Here is a 22,156-nt window from a genome sequence, read left to right on the forward strand (position 1 = left end):
GACGGTGGAATTCCCATGCAAGCGTGCATTCCACATTCTTATTTACTGGGCCTGTTCCCAAGAGGTGGCAAACAATGGACACACATAGCAAAAATGAAAGACAATGTGCATACTGGCAAAGCGCCGCGTAGCAATGGCGTGGAAATCTAGCATGGGGCCGACCATAGAAGCATGGTGGGCAAACTTGAAGAAATGGGCGCTAGCTGAAACATCAGTGTGGATCAGAGCGCTGCCAAGGGGAGAAAGGGAGAGTGGAACCAAGATACTTGCATGGAACTCGCTAATACAGGAACTGTTCAAACACAAAGAAAGGGATAGTGCAAGCGACCTCAGTGGGTCGGAGAATCGTTCACAAACAGGCAGTGATGCAGGGGGTGTGCCCTCATTGAGGAGTGAGGCTGGCTGAGGAGACCCAACTCAGACAATGAATAACCCTGGGGGGACAACCATGTGGCGATACAGGACACTGAGGACCTGTGCGGTGGAGGCCATGGGAGCACGTCAAGACAGTGGCGGAATCTCAACATGAAGTGCCAGACTGGGTGTGATTTATAATTGTTGGTTGTTATGTTGTAAAAAAACAATAGTTTTTTTTAAAAAGTAATCGAGACAGAAGGTGGTCTTTTAAATGGGTCCAAAAAACATGAATGTCCCATAGGAGTGTATATGGAGGGGCAAAGTGTTCCAGTATTCGGGACAGTAAAGTAAAAGTACCAACATGTCAAAGTGGCAAAAAGGGAGTTTAGGGCTAGAGAGAAGATGGAGGGATTGAGAGTGAAATGAATGGGTGGGTGAGGAAAAGAATACAGAAGGGAGGGAAGGCGCAAGGCCCTGAGGACACTTTAATATGATGCAAAGAATGTGAAAAGTAAGATTGAGACCAAAAGAAGGGAAAGAGGCCGAAAGAAGGTGTAGTAATAGGGGACCATGTCTGAGTACAAAGTGTAGTGAATATTGGAATTAAAGAAACAGTAAAGAGGGGCCAGATGAGAAGGGAGACCAAGCAATAGGGAAAAGCAGTAGTTAAGCTGAGAAAAGATTAGAGAATATGAGAAGTTTAGTAGCAGCGAATGAGCGTCAAGGACGCACCTGGCGAAGATTATAGAGGTGGAAACTGGCGATGCAGGCAGTGTTAGTGATGTGAGGTGAAAAGGAAAGGGGAAAGTCAAAGGTGACAGTTGGGAATGATTTTCTTTTTGCTGCTTTCCCCCTTAGACTTCTATGGGACTCCCTTTCTTTTTGCTTGACCTTTTGGAGGTTAGGTAAAGCCTTTTGCTTTACGTGCCTTGTCTTTTTGCTCATTCTTATAGGAAAACTGATTAGTCCATAAGTCCATAAGACTATCAGTACTGGGAACTATGTTTATCTTAGTGAATTTCTTGTATTCTTGAATTTCTTGTATTGTTACAATTGCACACATCGCCTTAAAGTGTACTGTGGTTAGGATACTTTGTATTCTTATAATATTTCTATAATGCCTTTGGGGTTACTCTTACAATCTGCCTACAATGAGCTGGTGGCAGCAAATTTGTTTCTACTGTTTTTTAATACTTTTTACTCGTGTGCTTCAGCATTTATTGCAAAGGGTTACTAAAAGTGGCTAGCACATGAAGTTGGCCGTGCAATCAGGTTTTTGCTTGTCCTTTTGCCATATTCTTTGGCCGGCCTTCTTGCCTTCACAGGTCGGGAAATGCTGTATAAGGAATGTCCTTTCCCGGGGAAAGCTGTTGCTTTCACAGCCATAGGGTTGGTTGGTTTGTTTGTCAGTCTGGATGTGGGGGCTGGGACTTTCTGGTGCCATTACAGATCCAGGCACCTGAATCTCTGTTGCTAGGCAGATGAGATGCGGTGGGCAGTGTCTGTCCATGATTGGATAGCCCCTGCCAGTTTGATGCATATCCTTACGAATTTGTGGACCTGGGGAAGCTTCCAGTTCTGATCTTGGATAAAAGGTGGGCTCCTGTGGCCATTCTTCAAATCACCATTGTATCAAGTCCTCTACAAAGAAGAGCAGCCAATTGACAACCTGAGAACGACCCCTGCAGCTGACCAACACCAACTCCAGTGAAGTCCTGGTGAAGCCCTTCCACTGCCCGATTTCAAGAAGACCCTGGCAGAATGAGCAAGGATGTCCTTGTCTCAGTACTTTGTCCCCTTACAGACACAACATGTTATATTTTTTATGAGAATGCTCAGAACTACATTGCCAGCCATTTGGGTCTGAGTAGCTTCCCATCGGTTTGTCAGGTCAGCAATGCTATTACAAAAAGTCCAACCACGTGTAGATCTACCTTCCCTCCCCTACCCCGTAAAGAGTATTCGGATGTGCATTACTGGGATACATCAACCCAGGTGCACGTATTCTATTTTAAACGTGCATCGTTTTTCGGTGTTCCAGTCCCAATGTAGAGCTGCCAAAGAAGACCATAGCTGGGCACTTCCACACACATATCAAATATTTTCAATGCGCTTAGGGGTGCAATCACTTCATGTTGACAAGTTGCAGACTTACTTAACTACCCCCAAACAGGAGAGACAAGTGTTATACTAACTAGCAGCTTGACATTCTTACTTTACTAAGAAGATAGCAATCTTATAAAAACCTACCTTCGATAAACAACCCACAAATGTAGGCCCCTTCCCTAGGTGGGTGTCCGTAATCCTCTTTTGTTTTCTTGGTGACATCCACAGTTAAGCATATTTTGTCTAAAGGCCACTCATTCTTTCGTGCCATGCTCTGCATAATGGCTACAACACAAAATAAAGTTGGAAATAGTAATGTTAATGACGTTTAGGGATATTACATTATCTTGCAATTACAAAACTTTTACACTGATGATTTGAGAAGGCATGCCACTGATATGGCTAGCACCTAGGTTAATAATGTTCACTTTTACAAATTAAAATCTATGCTTTCGCATACATTCACTGAATGTATAATATTTCACCTAAAGTTTTTTTAGACTCGAGCAATGTATTACATACCACAACTGATCTTTTGCCAAAATTCACTGACCTGTTAAGAAAGACTGGGGGTTGAAGAACCCAGAGAGCCACACTACAGCTGGAAGCACAAGGTCTTGCGTCCAAATATCCAATTGACGACAGCGCAAAAGAAGGTCACTAATCCTGTAAAATAAACATATGGTCAATTCGAAGATGCCGATTTCAACTTGCCAGCAAAATGCATCCCAATACAGCTACTTCCACAACAAAGGGGTTGTGTGCAAGGTTCTCTACCCTGCTCGGCTTACCGACTAAGGAAGCAATCACAATGGGTTTCATATAATAGGGCAGATGTTAAATGTTAAAAGGATTGCCAAAATTAAGCTTTTTTAGAGGGATGATGTAGGATGTGGATATGGTAGTGGTGCATGAAGCCTAATTTTGAAGGGCAGGCACTTTGCAAAAATCCTGGGCATTAAGAATCAAGTTTAATATGATAAATCTTGGGTCCTACTAGATAGAAAGTGAAGAATAGTCTAGAAGTATGGGAAAGAATTTCTGAAGGGGGTGAAATGCAAATTCGAGGCAGAGCCAACAAGGTGAATATGTCTGACGGCCAAGTAATCAACGGACAATACAAGACCAACTTGAATTTCTACACTAACTTCTTTTGTAGCAGAAAAAAGGATTAGGTATAACTGAAGCAACACAGGTGATAGAAGAAACAGTGAAAGAAGCAGTACAGCAGTCAACACTTTTCAAATCTTTCTTTAGGACCCTGGTCCTCATTTTCCCTTGGGTCAAGTCCACTGTCTGTTTCAAAACAGTCACTGAGTCTAAGGATTTTATAATGCCACAAGCCTGTCTTTCTTGGGTCTTTGGTCTTTCTTGAATAGCGTAGCTGTCATCCGGCTCTTGCGTTAGTCCTCCTAGCCTCTGCTACCAGATAGCCGCATCTGGCATCCGTAAGCGGTTTGACAGATGTCAGACTAAATAAATAGCCTCAACAGATCTACCCTACGGTACTCCGCCTTTTCTCTCCCATATAGGTTTAAACTTATTTTCAATATAGAACACACTAAGTTAAAAAGATTTACAAATGTAAATTAGTCACAATATGGTAAAAGTGCAGTATGTAGAGGGTTTATACACTCACTCCCTAATTCGTAACTAGATTAATGTCATACACTGCAGTGGGTGTACCACAGTGCACTCAAACATGGGGTTGGTATGACCATTATGGTATGTGGGTACATAAAATTTTATTTTCACTACAAATATACTGATTTTCAATATAGAATCATTATTTCCATACATATATTCACATTCTTAAAACTTTTCACTGCAACCATTATCTCCATATGTATAGTTACAACAGCTTCCCAACCGCCATGTTCATTTCTGTAATTTGTTTTGTGATCTAGAATATATTTCTTCAACAACAAAAGACTCTTAAACACTCAAAACAATTAAACGGTATGAAGGTATATGTTGTGTGTTTTGAAGTGTAATTTCCCTCCGTTTCATTGACGGGTATGTCATAAATGGGTATCTATGTCACCCACTCGTGTCCAAGTTCGGCAAACTCTAAATGTTTTGTGTCAAAAAGCGACTCTTCTTATTGAAAGATCACTTGTCGTACTAAAGAAATTAAAGGAAAATGGTTGTACTAGCAAGTAATTTCTTTACTCCCAGAGTAATTTAAATAAAATATACACAGTTTAAATCCTATATCCAATAATAATTGTACTCACCAAAATCGTTCATGCTAGCTTTGAACACACCCCATGGTAATACTGGCTTATGTTCTACACACCTCTCAATCGCTTACTGTATTATGCTCAAATGTATGTTCCTGTGCTTTCCTCTAATCTTATGACTGCTTTGGAAATATGTAGACAGGCAATCCTTTCACTTAGGTATTGAATTCAACATCTGCTTGAGGACTCAGCATGTGGTTGTGGTACTCTAGAGACCATTTTGCCTGGGAGTATTGTTCATACAAAAGGACCAATGTTTAGATACTTGTTTGTATCCATCTAAATATCGAAAGATGTACATAGTTGTCACCTGTTCATCTGTAGCAGTTATCAATATTAAGTTGCTTGCGTACTATACAAATCGCCTCAATGTCTGACAAGACTCGCCCTGGCCTAGAAAACAAATTGATCCATATATTATTTTCAGCATTGTTGCTAATTTCTGTGCCGTTAAAATATAAACTTAGCGCATGAATTAGATGTATAATTATTGGAAATTGCATGTTTCTCTGAGCCTGGAAATGATGTAGTAAGCGATTTTCTGTTTGCTACCACTGCAGTCATGAAGTAGCATATGATAGACTGGAGCTCAGTCAAGTGCACTCGTCCGGGTGAATGAGCTACTTCAACCATAATTATACAATCTTTAAAATAACAAACTATTTTTTCACTGGAGGTAGTGTATAAATCTCCTTCATAATAACTATGTATATCCTCACAAAATAGTATTAGTTTAATATTCAGAAAATATACTATTAATATACATTCACCTCAACAATTATTGTAAAAAATAACAATGCTTACTTACAAAAAAGTGGATTCATCTATAACAATGAAACCTTGATGGCAATGGTCAGTCATCATTAAGACAATCAAATCTGATATGGCAATGTAACCAATGTATTTCTAGTAGGATGTTTAAAGCCTCTTGATTCTTTTAACTTCCAAAACCTCTACATTCATGTAAACTTTACATGATATGGTAACACAATATGATTGTGCCATGTTTTGTCTATCTCCAGGCCACTAATTGCCCATAGCTGATCTGAACTGACCATCTGATCTGATTCTGCAAGAGCACCTTCAGTTCTCGTTCCTTCTCTGGCTCCAGAACGCTTGAAACTCGGAGCCGTCATCTGGGTTGAATAGACCAGGGTGTAATAAATAGGCCATAACATGTCTTATCTCTACCTTCAGACCTGTCAAGAGGAGTACCCAATCATACCCCAAAACTTCGAGCTCAACAAGGACAATATTTAATAATCTGTATTCTACCGCATGTGCCATGTTGGTGTCCTCGTCCAATGGGTTCAGCTGCAAGAATAGCGATTGTGATAGTCTCATGGCCCCCTTGGCAGTTGACTCTGGAAGGTTCCCTTCAGTTGTTCTCATCACATTTGGTTGAGGTTAGTCTTCTGAAGTGGGGACACTCACTAGGTCACTACTAACAGAGGTCAGAAGACCTGAAAGTAGGGCATAACTAGGGGTCACTTAGGACCTAATAATCCTAGTTATATACCACTGCTGTAAGTATCATGAAAACTACTAAAACCTGTTACCTCCCCTTCCACTGAACTCTTTTAACACCAAATTTCTTGTATAACATTCCATTCCTTCCTGGCAAGGTTTGTGCCATAGAAACTCAAATACAATTACAAATAGGGTGGGGCTATGGATGTACCTCACCCAGTCCGTACTGTCTAACCAGTGACTCTTATTCTGTACCTAGTGGAATCCTCAAGGTTGCGAGGGTGGAATTCTAGTGTGGATTGGTTTAAGTTTTCTAGGACAATTATCCCAATTCTGACACCATCTATCACACCTATAATGGGGATCAAAGGAAACATAAACCAATAATGATTTATTGAGAAACTCTTAGTTTGTGGTGTGACGGCATCATGAAGAAGGACACAGACAACAGATTCAGAATTCAAAACAAATATATTATTATTCTTAAATATCAGGATGGAAAATTGCCTAACTGGCCCTATGCTAAGGTGGGATTTCCCTACCTAAATAAAACTAAGGAAAGTCTGAGTCAAATAGTCAACTGAAGAATCTGTCTGCGTCCAAAACCTATACTTGCCCTCACAACTAAGCTATACAATGTGTAGAGATCTCAGAAACCCAAAGAAAGTGTCCAACACAAAGTTCCAAGCCTCTTCTAGCTCACAGCTTCCTTTCAGCTCCCTTGCCCAAGTATGAAACAGTTTTAGCAAAAGTCTCAAAGTTACCTCTCTTGAGCTTAAAATAATGTAGTTTTCACCAGTGCTCTGGGTTCCCTTCCCTAAGTTCCAAATAACACAAATCCGAGTCCCAATGAATTTTGAGACTTCGCCCTCAAGTCAATAAAGGATTCAAGTCTTAGGGCTCTCTGCCCCAAGACTTAGTTCAGCACAATGCAAAAAAGTGGAAATAGTTCCAGCCTCAGGGTTCCCTTCTCCGAGATTTAAGTTCAGCAACACCAAAATCGTCTTTTGTCTCTGTAAAAGGTATTTGCCACTTGTGAGCCTTCTCTCTATAGTTGATGGATCGAGTATACATTGTGATTATACTCAAAATCAACTTCAAAGTCTTAATTAGGTCTGCTTCAAAGGTAATTCTCTTTGATATTCAGTTTTTGGCTTCACTTGGAATTTTCAAATTCAATGTAGAGTTCACCACTTAATAGTTTTATTTGTACTGTTTTGTTTTTAATATGTCATAGATTTTGCTCTTTGGTGAAGATTTCACTAAATTAGCTATTCAATAAATGCTAAATTGTACTTATTCAGGTTTCGTTCTGTTTAGGATTCACTGGACAAGGGTTGCATTTAGAACACACTTTCGCCCCGTGATGTAATTTCGGTGTTCAGGTGTGGGTTGCACTCAAAACACATCTGCTTCAACCCACTGTATAATACTGCTTTAATAATGTTCATTAAGCGCAAGTTGCACCCTCAACACACTTGCTGGTCAGTCTTTATTCACTTCAGAATGAAATGTCCAATGCTCTGAGATTTTCAAGAACATATTTTCTCTCACATACGACCACTTCGAGACAATGTATTCCTCTAGGACAGTTCATACACTTGCATACCGGTATTCTCCTTTGCTAGAAATTCACTGGTTGTGTTTAAGGACCTACCAGCAGTGCGGATCGTTTGGCCCTCTGCTTTGAACATCAGGGTTCCAATTCCTGCCCTTCAGGCACTCCTGTGTCACCGTCTGACCCCCGGGGAACAAGCACTTTGAATTCCATGAAAAGGGATGGCCTCTCCGGCACAGCTCTATTCCCAGCCCTTGCTCGTTTTCGCAGGGCTTCAGCTCTCATGCTGCACTTCCATAGGTTGTTTCCCTTGGCAGACCTCAGCATGCCTCTTTGCCACAGTTCCCTGCTAATTCTCTTGCCCTCTATGCTGCTGCTGTCTGCCTGTTTCCACCTCACACCTTGAATTGGGCTCCTTTTATACACCCGCAGCCCGCTGACAGGCTGCAGGTGTGAATGTTCCATTAGCTCTTCCTGATCAGAAATAAAGTGACATGCCTGACCTCTACAACTCTCAGCAGGCATCTTCCTCATCCCACTACCAGTACCAGAGTGGTAAAAGAGCATAGTCTTCATTGCTCTTAGTTGCTTCTTCATCCCAATAGTGTCAATTGTCATGTGTGAAGGAATAAGGGGAACTGCCTCTCAATAACCCATGAAGGTTGAGGGAGGGTTGGGTTGGTTGTCACTAGGGAATGGGGGATACCATGTCTCGCCCAAGGGCAGCCCACTCCCTGTTCCTAAGGATCTTCCACCCAGGTGATCTTCCCTCATTTCCCCACCCCATGGTCGGGATCCAATAGTGATTGCCTTACCCTGGCCACCTGTGCAGAGGATCCAAGGGGTTTAGGAGTGAGAATACCCTCCAGCTTCTCTCAGTGGGCAAAATAATACACAGTGTAGGCATAAAGTTCAATGGAAGAGTCAGGATTGGTCAGATAGCAGTGACTAAGTGAACTGAAAATTCCAAATAGGCTTTTCTTCAGGTTCATGAGTATTCAGGTTTCCTTCCTGCAGGAGTGATGGATAATACAAAACAGCCTTTCATCAAAAAGTATCTGCCCAGCACATTCTTTCAACAAAGTACCAACATCCCTCAGTGTTTGGCAATTCCCTTTTTCAATGATTCTCTGTAAAACCATTTGCTGGCATTGGTTCTTGTAGGGTGAAGTCCCCTTATTGTCTCTTTCTCCTTTTAATACTTGTTCTTTTTTCTGTGGTCTGTTCTTCTTGGGCTCAATATTTAGTTGAGTCCTGGGTGTGGTACAGTGGAACAGGGTGGGGGGAAGGACAGACAACTGCAATATTTCCTCTTTGTCGTCTCATAACACTAATGTTTAGCACTAGCTCTTCAGCTTCTCTTCTACTTCCTCAATCTCCCACCACATATTCATGCTTTCTTCTCTCAATACTTAACCTTCTGGCAACCACCCTTGCTTTGCATAATCCTATATCCAGTCATCAGGATCCCACTTCTCCACCAATACTTCTACCTGTTTGCTTCTCTCCCAAAGCTTCTTCCACTGTTTGGTTACTACTGTCACTTGAACCTCATTGACATTACTTTCACTATCCTCTCATGCCACATCCCTTTGGGCACTTTTGTCAACTTCTCCACTCAGCTGAGCAACACCTCCCTGCATGCTAACATCACGTTCTTCACCCCTCTGGCCACCAACTTTGTGTATACTACTCTCACCCTTAGGATCTTTACTCTTATGAGCACCACCCACCTGCGTACTAATATCACTCTCAGGATCTTGCCCCATCTGTACACCTTCTTCATTGCTCCGAGAACCACCATTCTTAGTAGGGCTGCCCTCTTTGTCTCTTTCTCACTCTCCTGATCTCTTGCTCCAGGTCCTTTGACTCCTGCACTAGCCCCTCTCATGATATTCTACCTTTGATACTGTCTGTGCCCCTGCTCCAGACCTTGCCCTGATCACTTTGCTGCCAATGTGGCCCAGTCTTCTGGATCTCTCCTCCAGTCCTCTGGAACCTGAGCAGCCTACTGCTCCAACCTCTAAATATCTACAAATGAAGTTCTCTCTGCTACTTCCAGCTCTTGATCCAAGCTCCTTTTTTTGCCAGTTTAAGCTTGTGAGCCTTTGGAGGTCTTTCGTCCACCCAAGTGTCTTTATGCTGAAAGTTGATTCAGATGTTATTGTTAGGGGAGTTTTCCTGAAATCTCACTTGGAGGTAAGACTGTAGTAAGCTATCCCAGTGGTTTGTTGATCCCCAACTCTTAGTATCCGTCTGTACTACTCCTTGGTAGCGTGGCAGAGCAGTCAGGCTTATCTTAAGAGGAAGATGTGAGCTGTAGGTAAGTACACTGAATCTAGTTAGTAATGCACATCAAAGAAACACACATACATTTATATTAAAATCTAGATTTATTATATTCATACAAGTCACTGTTATTTATTTATGGCATTTATATAACACCCAAACCCTTTGGTAACACAGCATTAGTTACAGTACAGAAAGTGAAGGAAGGTTACAATGTTTGGCAGCAATCATTCATACTTGCTGAAAAGCCACGTTTTTACACATTTATTGAAAATATTATACGATTGTAAATTTCTGATATCCATGGGGTGGGTGTTCCAGAGGTCAGGTGAAGTGACACTGAAACTAGAGCCTCCATCCATTTTGCTCCTGAAGCTGGGGGTGACCAGGGAGATGCTGGCACTGGATCCAAGTACTTGACCTATGGATGTCTGGGAGAGCGTGTCATTGAGATAGGTGGGTGCTGCTTTATCAATGCACTAATGAGTGATGGATAGGGTTTTGAACTCAATTTGTGCTTTGACTGGTAGCCAGTTTATCTCTCGCCGGATGGCAGAGATATGGTTAGAGCATTTTAGTCCAGGTGATGCTCACACAACTATATTCTGTAATAGCTGTAATTTGGCTAGGTTGGTGGCTGAGGTACCCATGACGAGCACATTGCAGAATTCCAATTTTGAGAAGATGAGAGCATGTACAAGTGTGAGGCAGCTGTTGGGGGCCAGGAATTGTCTTCTCAGTGATATAAGGCATCAGGTGTAAGTCGTGGCAGATGAGTGTTTGTGTTTTGTCATAGTTCTACTTCTAGGTGAACTACCACAGTTTTTACCTGTTTCAAGACAGGGATGGTAGTTACCATCTATGCAGAGGGAGGTGAAGGATGGACCAAGGTTTTGGAGGTGGTGGGGGGAGCCAACTATGAGGAGCTCCATTTTATTCATCGTTCAAGCACAAGTTGTGTGTAGCTATCCAATTTTGTATGGCCCATGAAACAGAGTTGATGGTGTTGGTGTCTTCGGTGAGGATACCCGCAATAGAGATGAGTATTTTGGTGCCATCTGCAAAGTTAGTGCAGATGACACCCAAGGAGTCAGGTAGGTTGAAGAGGGGTTTAGTATGTGTGTTATATAGTGTTGGTGAGTGGCAGGACCCTTGAGGTACTCCTAGTGGGGCGGGTATGGGGTCAGCAGTAGCCTCCCCGATAAAGACTCTGGTGGTCCAGTCACTGAGGAAGGAATGTATCCAACCAGTGGCGTACGGGGAGAAGTGGAAGTGCTGTTTGAGGTGCTGACAGGGGGTGCCATGGTCAACTAAACTAGGTCGAAGGCAGTAGACAAGTATAGTAGTAGTAGAATGGGCAATTGGCCCGAGTCCCTGAGGGTGTCCATTAGTTTTTTTAAGTCCAGAAGGGCTGTTTCTGTACTATGTTTGGGTTGAAAGCCTGATTAGCTCCTTCCAAGCATGTGATTGAGCTCCAGGTAGTGATGTACTTGTGTGTAGGCTACTTGGTCTAGTATCTTGAGGAGAAAGGGGACCGTTCTGATGGTTTAATGTTGGATGGGACTTCATTTGTAAGCAAAGAGGCAATGACAAATTAAGTGATGAGAGGTGATAAGGTAGGCGCACAGAGATTCACTATATGTCCCGGACAGGAGTCTCCTTTGCAGTGTGAGGGTTTTAGTGCAGGGATGGTGGCAAGTATTTCCTCTTGTGTGACTTTGTTGAACTTGAATGGGGAAATAGTGGAGGGGTGGACCTTGATGGGGTTGTGGGATGTGGTGAAGGATTACGTTTTAGTGGCAAAGCTGGCCAACTTAACACTGATTTTCACTTGCAGGGAAGTGATTTTGTGAGGTAAGTTGTCCTGCATGGTGTCGGCACAATAAACCAACACACATAGGTATACTTTAAGATACTTTCAAAAGGCCACTTCTTAGTTGATTGACTGATTTGTTTATTTATAGAGCGCTTTATGCCAAGGTGCTGTACAATGGAACAACTCCTACAGTGAACAACAAGTTGGTACAAGTTGGTATAAGTTGAACAACAAGTTGGTAGTTACTGAACTCATAGAATTGTTACAGCAGTTTGACAGCTCTACCGTATTATCGGTAATAACGCACACCCACAAAGTAATATGGTAATTGAATTAAGTTACAAAAGACATATAAGGTAGTGATTTTTGGGAAGGAAAACAGTTGGTTAGTGTAATCCTAGCACAGCATAAGGTTCTAGAGGCAGTTTCTTCACACAGCAAGTCTTTTAAAATCCAAAACGCAACCCTAGCTAAAAGGCAGTTCGAAGATTTTTAGTCTTGAAAAGCAGAGGAAGTCAAAAGTTCCTGTGGATACTTTCTAGTCTCTAGGATAAAAGATGCAAGGAAGCTTAACCAACATTGGAGATCCTGTTAAAGGACTTACTAAAGAGACACAATCAACTGCTTGGGTCGGAGGAAAGAGGGGGTTGCCCTGGACACCTCTAGGTGCACTCCAATGCTCTGGAGCGATGTTCTGGAATAAAGTAAGCATTGCCTTTTCCCCACAGTACCTTTGGTTAGAAGAAAACGTTTGTGACTGGATACTCTTCGATGTTGCAGCTCTGGAGCCGACCTCTGGATTCCTTAGTCTGATAACCAAATGCAGTACAATGGATGGGATCTCTCCACAGCAGTCTTGAGGGAGGACCTCTGGCACGGCTTTCATCAACTTCTCTGGTCGCTCTGCAGTTTTGGTGCCTTTTCTGCATCACCAACAAAGGACGTGATTTGCCGGGTCAATCTTCTTCGGTTCCTGCAGTCTTGCACTCTGTTGTGGGGACTTGGATGAGATGGCTTGTGTCTCTGGAGTGTCTGAGGGCTCAGCAAAGACTTGGATAGATACAGCCTTTCCACAATGATGCACTCAAAATGGGCAGCAGGTCTCCTGATATTGGGGTTCCACAGCTCTGGAAAGTCACAGGACCTCGGGAGATGGCTCAAATTAAAGACTGTCTTGGGTCTGTTTTTTCCACCAGTCAGAGGGAAGGAGTCGTCCTCTTTGGAGTTCCTCTGTCACACAGAAAATGGAGTCAGAACATCACTGGTTGTTTCACAGTGTTGCAGGTGTCTCTTGTCATCTTCTTCTCTGGTTACTTCTGCTTCCAGTGGTCAACTTGCTTCTCACTCCAGGAGCCTCGCCTTTTTTTCAGTTCCAACGCTCACTCCTCTGCAATCTCCCTTAGCAGTTTACAGAAAGGGGTGTATACGGCTGTCCAATCAGGACAGCCAGACCCCCAGTGGGAGCTGGTCCCATTCAGGCACTCTGGCAGACAAAGGACAGGGGGGTAGAAATCTCCTCTCCCACTTCCTGCCTGCCCAGACACTCTGGAGCCTGGGAGGCTTGGGGGTGGGACACCCAAGAACTCCCCCTCCCAGAATGGTAAAAGAAGGGCTGACAAAGAGCAACCACGCTAGAAATGTCAAAAAAAGAAGGACGTAACATCACACAATAGTTGGTAGAACACGTTCATTGCCACCAGCCATAACTAGTTTGTCTATGTGACTAAAAGTCACAGGAGTAGAGAGAATGGGGATACTAGGTATTCCTTTGGCACTCCACATAAGGCAGTGTGTGCCAATCTCTCAGACTATAACGTTTAGGAGAGATACTAAGTATCTCCTTAAGAACTGTAGTTACTCTAGGATAAAGAAATGATCTCAAAGGAGGCTCCTAAGGGCCCTCCTAAAGGAGGCTGCCCATAAGGAGCTGTGTGCTGTAATAGTAGAATACAGATGCCTGTACGTGTTATGAGGAAAGCAGACTCCATACCACGGGTAAAAAAACAGAGAACAGAGTTCGAAAAGACAGAACCCATAAGAATGAAGGAGTGGAAAAAGGCTCCACTCATTCAGGATTTCAGCAAACAGTGATGGGGGCGTCTGACTGGGAGGGGGGATGAAGCACAACAATGATACATCTCCCTAACAGTTATAGCTGGGGTTGGGTGATAGACTCAACCCCCTGGGATGGCTTCCAGACCTGATGTGAGACTTGAGACTGGATAGTCCACCACCTGTGCAGTGCTCCCGCGAACTGCCACACTATGGTCCTGACTTCAAAACTCTCTCTGGGCTAAGTGAACTCTGGTTTCCCTCTTCAGGCAGCTGCTGTAGTAATTGGTGGGGGCTAATAAACTAGCCTACACTGTCTTGCTGTTGAGCTGGGGATAGTAAATGTTTCAGGTTTCATTTTATCTGATTTATTTCAACCAACACATACACATAAAACAGTAGAATGAGGGCAATGATAAAAAAAGAACCTTCTTTTTACAAATAAAACATTAACACAAGTCAGTCCCTCCCCATGCATTCTGAACAAGAATGAAAACAAACATCGCCAGTTAATCTACCATATATGAACCTATTAAAGTGTAAGTGCAAGACCTATAGATGCATTGTTAAAGAGTAATACAAACAATATACAGTGAAAGTGCAGCTACATTTTCTTTGGGTACTCAGACCATTATGGTGTAGCATAAAAACAATATTCCTATCACAGATGAATTGAACTATCATATATATGACAATTAAAGTGCAGGCGTTATTCTAGCATTGAGAAGTAAACAACTTGCACTTAAAGTGCGCAAAACACAATAAAGATAATGACACATTCCATTTAAATAATCAGAATAAATGATTAAACTACCAAGATCCACTCTGAAAGGTGGATTTATCATGTAAGATAGATGCAATATTAATTTGTGGGACTATCCCAGAGTTCGCCATACACAATCAAATCAAGGAGCGAATCTTGCTTTTAAGTGCAATGTTCTGTATTGTTGGTAAGAAAATGTTCAATAGTTTTGTGACTAGCCTTTCCATATGCATATTTATCTGAGGTTTTCTTGTCCCATTTATCCATATTGTATGCCAGGGGTAGTATTCCAAAGCATAGTTTAGTGAACAGGTAGTGTGTGAGTTTGGCACTCCGTGTCCAGGTAGGGCTCAAGTCTTGAAGTTAATTTAATTTCCAAATAAGCTGGTATTGTTGTAGAATTTAAAATATGTATCATAACCTTTCTTTTCTTCAAGCAGTTTGGCTACCATAGGCTTGGAACTGATCCGCAAGCTAGATTGCTCTATAGCCTGAAGTAACTCTTTAATATGTTTGGTGGTTTGAGCACCCACCATCTTCTGACATAAAATCTTTCAGAGGTTCTCGATATTTTCCAAACTCTGGGTCACTCACACTCTAGCCCAATTTAATACAGAACTGCTTGCAGTCAATTTATCAATATAAGGCATGTTTAGTTCTTCATGAATAAGGACTGCTGATGTGCTTCTTGCAAGAATTAAAATTCTTTTTAAGAAACCATTGTCTATGATGCATCATTTAGATATATGGCGATGACCCCAGAGTTCATCTCCATATAGCGCTGCTTGCCCCACCTGTTTGATTGTTTATTTATTATGCGCTTATACACAAGTGTTTCAAAACGCATCCATGCATGGGAGGAAAAGACATAAGGAAGAAAAACCAAAGATCTTACTAGGCATGGTATGTTCAGATCATGCAGGTGCACAGAAACAGAAAGTGTGTGGAGGGTGGTGGGTTGATAGGGAGCAATAGGGACCAAGTGTGCCCAGTCCCGTCAGAACATGGGTTAGGTGCAGAGAGATACCACTATCATGGTCGTAACTTAAGTGCAGTAGTGCTGCGGCAAGTGCGAGGCCTGGGGGCAAGTGCAGGAGACTGGCGAGGAAGCTTGGGACATGTAAGGCTCTGACGGTACACCAGGCACCCTGTCGTCTGAGCAGAAGTAGAGGAGAGAGAGAGCAACAGAGCAGAAAGCAGTGGTTAGCAGGGGGGAAGGAGAGAAGGAGAGAGAAGGATGAGGCGAAGAGGAAAGGCTTGAGGAGTTTCTGGAACTTGAGGAGATCCAGCTCAAGACAGAGAGAGGCAGGGAGGCTGTTCCAGAGGGAGGCACCTGCAGTGGATAAAGATCTCCCCCAAGTCTCTGCTTGGAAAAGTGGCTCAACCACAGAGAGTTGGAGGAAGATGAGTAGAGGGCTCGGGAAGGAGAGTATTTAGGAAGAGACCATTGCCGATAGTGGGCCAGGCCCCAGAAAGCCAGTTGGACAATGCAAAGGAACTTGAACTTAATCCTTGCAGCCACAGGGAGCCAGTGAAAAGATGTCAGTGCCAGAGAGATGCGTTCCCTGTGCTTGAGGCCAAGGATAAGTCTTGTGGTTCTGTTCTGGATGAGTTGAAGAGGATGGAGGGTAGAAGAGGTAAGTTTGGGAAAAAGGCTGTGGCAGTAGTCCAGCCGAGCGAGGACCAGGGCTCTGGAGATGGTGAGCCTCTAGGGGAAAGCGAGAAAAGGTAGAATACCACTGAGAAGGTGTAGTTGGTAGTGGGACTTTTTAGAGATGTCCACGATGTGAGACGAGAAGGAGAGAGTGGAGTCGAAGATGAACCCCTGATTTATTTGCCTTGTTGGTAGTTGGAGGTGCAGGACCAAAGGAGGCTGGCCAGAGAGAAAGGGAGAAGGGGGAGCAGAGGTCCAGATGAGGACAATCTATCTTACTGGCATTAAGGTAGAGGTTGCTTGCAGCACTCCACGACTGAATTGCGGACAGACAGCCGGGTATGAGTGAGGAAGATGAAGGGTCTGAGGGTAGCCTGAAGGAGAGCGGAGTGTCATCTGCATAACATTGACAGTGTGAGGTACAGGTGGCTATCATACGGGCCAAGGGGGGACATGTAGCCATTGAAAAGCCTTGGGGATAGGTTATATCCCTGGGAACACTGCACATAGAGTGATGGGGGAGAGAAAGGACCCCCAATTCACCTTGGATGGGCGGTCAGAGAGAAAGGAGGTTAGCCACGCCAGGGCCTGATCAGTGATGCCCAAGGTTTCATGGAGGCGTGCGATCAGGATGTTGTGGTTCGAAGGCAGAGGAGAGGTTGAGTAGAATGAAGACAGAGGGAGAGATGGTCCAGATTTGAGATCTGATCTTCACGGGTGTTCAGAAGAGCAGTTTCTGTGCCTCTGGATGCTCTAAAGCCAAACTGGTAGTCATGGAAGCAACATATTGTGTGGAGGGTAAGCTAAGAAATAGCCAACTTCCCCAGGAGTTTGCCCAGGAAAGGAGTGATGGAGATTGGGCGATAGTTTGCCAGAATTAAAGGGTCAGCAGAAGGATTTTTGAGGGCAGGGTACACAAGGGTGTGCTTAAGAGCAGTGGGGAGACATCCAGTGGCAAAGGAGAGGTTGGCCAAGGCTGGGGCGAGAGAATGAATGTTGTCCTTGATGGTTTTGGAGGGACATGGGTCCACCTGTTTGGAGGAGGCTTTCATAGACCGGTAGACCGGACTTGTCTGGTGACCTCCTCGGATGTGACGGGGGAGAGAGAAGGGGAAGGGTTGGGGTGGCCAAGGGTTGTACAGGAGATATTGGTGCATGAGGTGGTAAGGAAGAGAGGATAGGATATACTGTGTTTTTGAGATGGAGTGTACAGAGTGGGCCGAGCAAAGGCCCTGAGTGTGTGCAATGGTAGAGGAGGCTGTGTTAGGATTGGCTAGTTCCTTGCAGACTTTGAAGAGTTTCGGGGTCTTATTGGATGGTGCGCAGATGCAGGCTTGAATAAATACTCTTTTCTTGGAGTTGATGCAGAGTCTACACTGCCTTTGAAAGAGGCGGCAGGTCAGTTTGTCAGAGGGTGTGCCCGTGGAATGCCATTTCCATTTGGCTGCCCTGCACTTGTGTTTAAGGGCAGCCCGTTCGGAGTCATACCAAGAGTTGCACTTTTTCATAGGCTTCAGCTGTACCCTCATGACGGGCAAGAAGAACGAAAGTGTTGGAAACGGAGAGGTTAAAGTTGGAGAGGGCTGTGTCAGGGTGGGAGTCATCCACAGGAGTAGAAGGAGCAGAGTAGATAGAGGCAAAGGCAGCCACTGACATTCTTTTCATGGGTTGGATGACCTTGTAAACGGGAGGCAGTGCCAAGCTTACCGATGTAATAGGAGGAGAAAGTGATCAGTCCAGGAGAGGGAAGTAGTGAGAGGGGTAGATGGAGGAACGTCAGAGATGAGAGCATCCAAGGTGTGGCCAGTGGTGAGTGTTGGACCAGAGGGTAAGATCGAAAGAGAGAGCGAGTTGCAAAGTTTGAAGAAAAGTCCTGAGGAATCAGGTGAGTCGAGATATGACATGGCATTTATAATGCACCAATACACAAGTGATGAATGTTGAGATCACCAGTAGGAGGAGTTGAGAAGGGTAGGAAAGGAGAGAGGAGGCCAGGTCAGCCCATTCCAAAAGGAAGATGGAGGGCTGACCAGGTGGCCTATGGATGGTGGCCAGCAGGAGTGAAGAGCTAGGAGAGAGGGAGAGCCTGCAGACCAGGCACTCAAAGGAGGAGTAGGCCTGAGTGGGAATGACAGACACAGGGATCCACTCAGGGAAGATCATTGCTACTCCCCCACCAGGTCTGTTTGGTCTAGGCAGAGAGAGTATGTTGTAGCCTTCTGGGAGAAGTGTGTCAAAACTCGTGACAGAGCTATCCTTGAACCAAGTTTCCGTGAGGGCAAGAACATCAAGATCCAGGAGTTCAAGGAGGTTGCAGATGTCAGAGGAGTGTTTGACAGCTGAGCGAGTGTTCAGCTGGGCAATATGGAGCAGATTGACATCTGTGAAAGACTTATGGGGGGGCAGGAGAAAGTCACCCCCTGCCCCATAAGTGGCAAGAGTGCCTGAGGGACAGATGTAGAGGTGGCAGAGGAGCCAAGAACGGCAAGAGAGCCGGGACCGCACTGGGTCAGAAGGGAGCCAGTGTCCCAGATACAGTGTTAGTGGGTGGCGTGTTCACCAAAGAGGAGGAGACTGACGAGGTGGTCAATGTGGGGGGTGGCGGCAAGAAGGCCGTGGCAAGGGAGCCACAGTGGGCACAGCTGGCAAGGGAGCCAGGGATGCCAAAGGAGCTGGTGCAGAAGGAGAAGGAAGGTTGATAAGGCAAGGAATTAGTCTATCAAAGAGTAGAAGGTTGAGTTGAGGACCCTGTACCATGATGGTATCATTGCGGTAGACATTGATGATGACCCTGGAGGTAGAGAAGAGGGCAAGAAGGACCTCCCAGCGGGTGCAACCATTAATGGGTGAGGAAGAGAAAAGAGATAGAAGAGCAATCATATGGAGAGTCCATATGTCTGGTGAGGGAACAACCAAGAGGATGTCAGTGAGAGTCTCTCTGGAAGCGGCAGTGACGTAGACGTCTGCATAGAGCCCAGTATGTCCTTCTTGAGTTTCTTCCTACCGGAATTAGTAAGGGGTGAAGGATAAGAGATGGAGATTCAATTTGAGAAGTTAGAGAGCGCCATAGCAAACTGCAGAGATTAAGGTACACTTAACCAGCTGAGGCCACGGAGCCACAGGGAGAGCAGTAGGCAGGGGGACAGGGGGAGACCGGGCACAAGCCTGGGAAAAAACACTGGGAGCTGGGGGAGGACATGTGCATGGAAAATGGTGAACGTGCAGAGGAAAGGGGATAGTGGGTGGTATAACAGCACAGAGAGACAATGGGATTTGAGGGGTGGTGGTGAGGGAGTCAGTAACCTAGATCAGAGGGCAGAGGGGGTAACCAATTACCGTAACCCAACAATGAACAATGTGAACACAATGGGAGATGACCAAGGTTAAGGGACATAAGGCAGGCTAGACAGAGAGCAGAGGGGGTGGACTTGTCAACACATTCTCATGACAATCGGGATGTGCACACAGATAAATTCGGTTTTAAACAGCAGCAAGACAATCAGGATGTGTACACAGCTAAATTCGATTTTCATTCAAGGTTAAACAGGTAAAGCGCATAAAGGTATAGGGGTGTGGCAGTGGGGGAGAAAGTCCAGGAAGGAGAGGGTGTTAGAGTTTGGTTATTAGAGACAAAAGAGAGCGCATGCAGTGCCTTGTGAGGATAGTTTATAGAGATTGCCGGGAGAGGCACAAAGTTCTGACGATGATGTAGGGAGCTAAGATATAGGCCAAGCTTATGTGATGTTTGAGGGTGCGATCTAAAAGTCCAAAGAGGGCCGGATAAGAAGATCAGTGTCCAGGTGCATAATGAGGGTTTACAAGTAGTGGGGCCCACAACGCCCAGCCAGGACCGGACAGGAACAGACAGGTCTTTAGGAGTGGGGCCTTTGGAGGTGGCCCAGCTTTGACAGTCGGCTCGCCTAATTGGCCCTAAGAGAAACAGAGGGCCCAATCACAGCGTGATCTCCAGGAAACAAAGGCAAGCCCTACTGGGTCTGCTCAAGGCGGTGGCCATGATGATATGGGTGTCCCTCATGGGGACACAAGGAGTTCGGACAATAAGCGGCAAATGTGGCAGCGCAAGAGAGCTAATGCCGGCACAAATTTCAATAACAAGTCTTTCCCTTGATTGTAGGTTTTAAATGTTGGAAGAAAAAATGTGATTGCACATGCTGTGCAGCGTTTATGCTAAATGCCAAGATGCCTCACAGGGCTTACCTTGAGGCTGCTAGGGGGGAGGTGATGGCCCCAATGTCCGGTGTGGTGGAGAGGGGACCCCTCGTGTTGCTTGGCCAGCTACTGCTGGAGAAAGTAGGCAGAGTAAGCAGCAGACAGGGCCTTAGGAGTGGGGCCTTTTGAGGCAGGCCGGCTTCGATTGGGCCTAAGAGAGCTGTAGTTTGTATATCTCCAATTTTGGGCATATGGTTCAATTCGCCTGCTCCTTTGTGAATTTTGCTATAGCCCCTTTTATTTAGTGAGTGTAATAAAAGCTTTCTCTACCTGCTGGTCCCATTTCCCCATACTAGTGAATCGCCGGTCCTAAATAGTCCTAGGTCTTTACTTGCTCAATATCCCCATCCTCAAAATGTAACTCCAGTTTATTTTATCCTTCTACCAGTAAATACCATGGCTTTTATTTGTGTATAATTTATCTACACACCCTTATCATTGCAAACATTTCTCAATTGCATGAATTGTCTTTTTTAGACCACACAGGGTCAGTGAAATGAGTGCAGCATCATCTTCAAATAACAGGAAATGTTATTTCTCATTGCCTAATTTAGGGGCATTAGTAGAAATTGCTGTTGATAGGATGCTGTTGATTATACCATTAATGAAGAGGCAAGAGTGTAGGCTCCAGCACAAACCCTTGCTGCACTCCTTTGCCTACTTCAAATGGGTCAGTTTGCTGACCACTTAAGTTCCACCTCACAGTAGCTTTGTTGTTTGTATATAGTAACAAAAGTGCAGAAACAGGGCAGCTGGATGTTTAATCCAGGTAATGTTTCCCATAGCTTGGCACAGGGCACACAATCGAAAAGCAGTTTGCAGGTTGATGAAACATGTAGATAAATGAATCTTCCTCAGTGTGACATTTGTCGATTAACAAGCATAATCTGTGGATCTGATCGATTGTGCTTGTTCCATGCTGAAAGCCAGCTTGTAGGTGGTTTATTAAGTGCCCATTGTCGACCCATGCTTGAATACGCCCCAGTACTTCCCTTGCAACAATGCTGCCTACCGAATCGAGGAGTAAGATAGACCTATAGTTAGTTAGATTTTCTCGTCCTCCTTTTTTTGTATAGTGGTACTATTTCTGCACTGACCCAAGAACCTTGGATTCTTTTTAGGGTCATCATAGCATTGAATAGGCACATGAGATAAGGTGCCCACATTGTTATTTCTCCCCTAAAAACAATCATGGGGAGCTTTCCGGGGCCTGTTGCTTTATTTCTTTCTTGAACTTCTAATGCTAAGGTCACTTCCTTCACTGTACATTTCAGAAGTTCCTTGAAATTAATATCCGTGAATTATTTTGCTATCCCGTCAGGGACAAATATTCTTGTTTCCTTATATAATTTACTAATGCGATCATGCCAAGATGCTTCTGGGATGCACCCCTGTACTGAATTGGACATTTGAATTTGATATCAGCTTCCAAAAATTCACATTATCGTGGTTCTTTGCCGCTTCTGTAATTTCATCCAACACGCTCTTTATATGTTGTTTATTTTTGGTAGTGATTAGCTTTTTTTTACTGTAGCCTAGTTTGATGGAGTTGGCTTCTGTCAATACTGTTCACATTCTTTATGCAAGGTAAAGATGTTTTTTCGCTTTCCTGCAGCTT

The 22,156-nt window shown here is 44.2% G+C and overlaps 1 protein-coding gene across 1 annotated transcript in view; it reads right to left on the minus strand.

Annotated features, from left to right (window-relative positions):
* The window catches only part of DNAH11 (dynein axonemal heavy chain 11), a 4,227,155-nt gene that overhangs the window by 58,272 nt on the left and 4,146,727 nt on the right, over positions 1–22,156 (minus strand). Inside the window, exons 80-81 of the mRNA XM_069648254.1 lie at positions 3,017–3,129; positions 2,608–2,748 (exon numbers count right to left, since the gene is read on the minus strand). Coding sequence (XP_069504355.1) covers positions 2,608–2,748; positions 3,017–3,129 — 254 coding nt within the window. The remainder of the gene's footprint in view (positions 1–2,607; positions 2,749–3,016; positions 3,130–22,156) is intronic.

Source organism: Ambystoma mexicanum, chromosome 2q (genome assembly GCF_040938575.1).
Source record: "Ambystoma mexicanum isolate Mex_15411 chromosome 2q, UKY_AmexF1_1, whole genome shotgun sequence".
NCBI lineage: Eukaryota > Metazoa > Chordata > Amphibia > Caudata > Ambystomatidae > Ambystoma > Ambystoma mexicanum.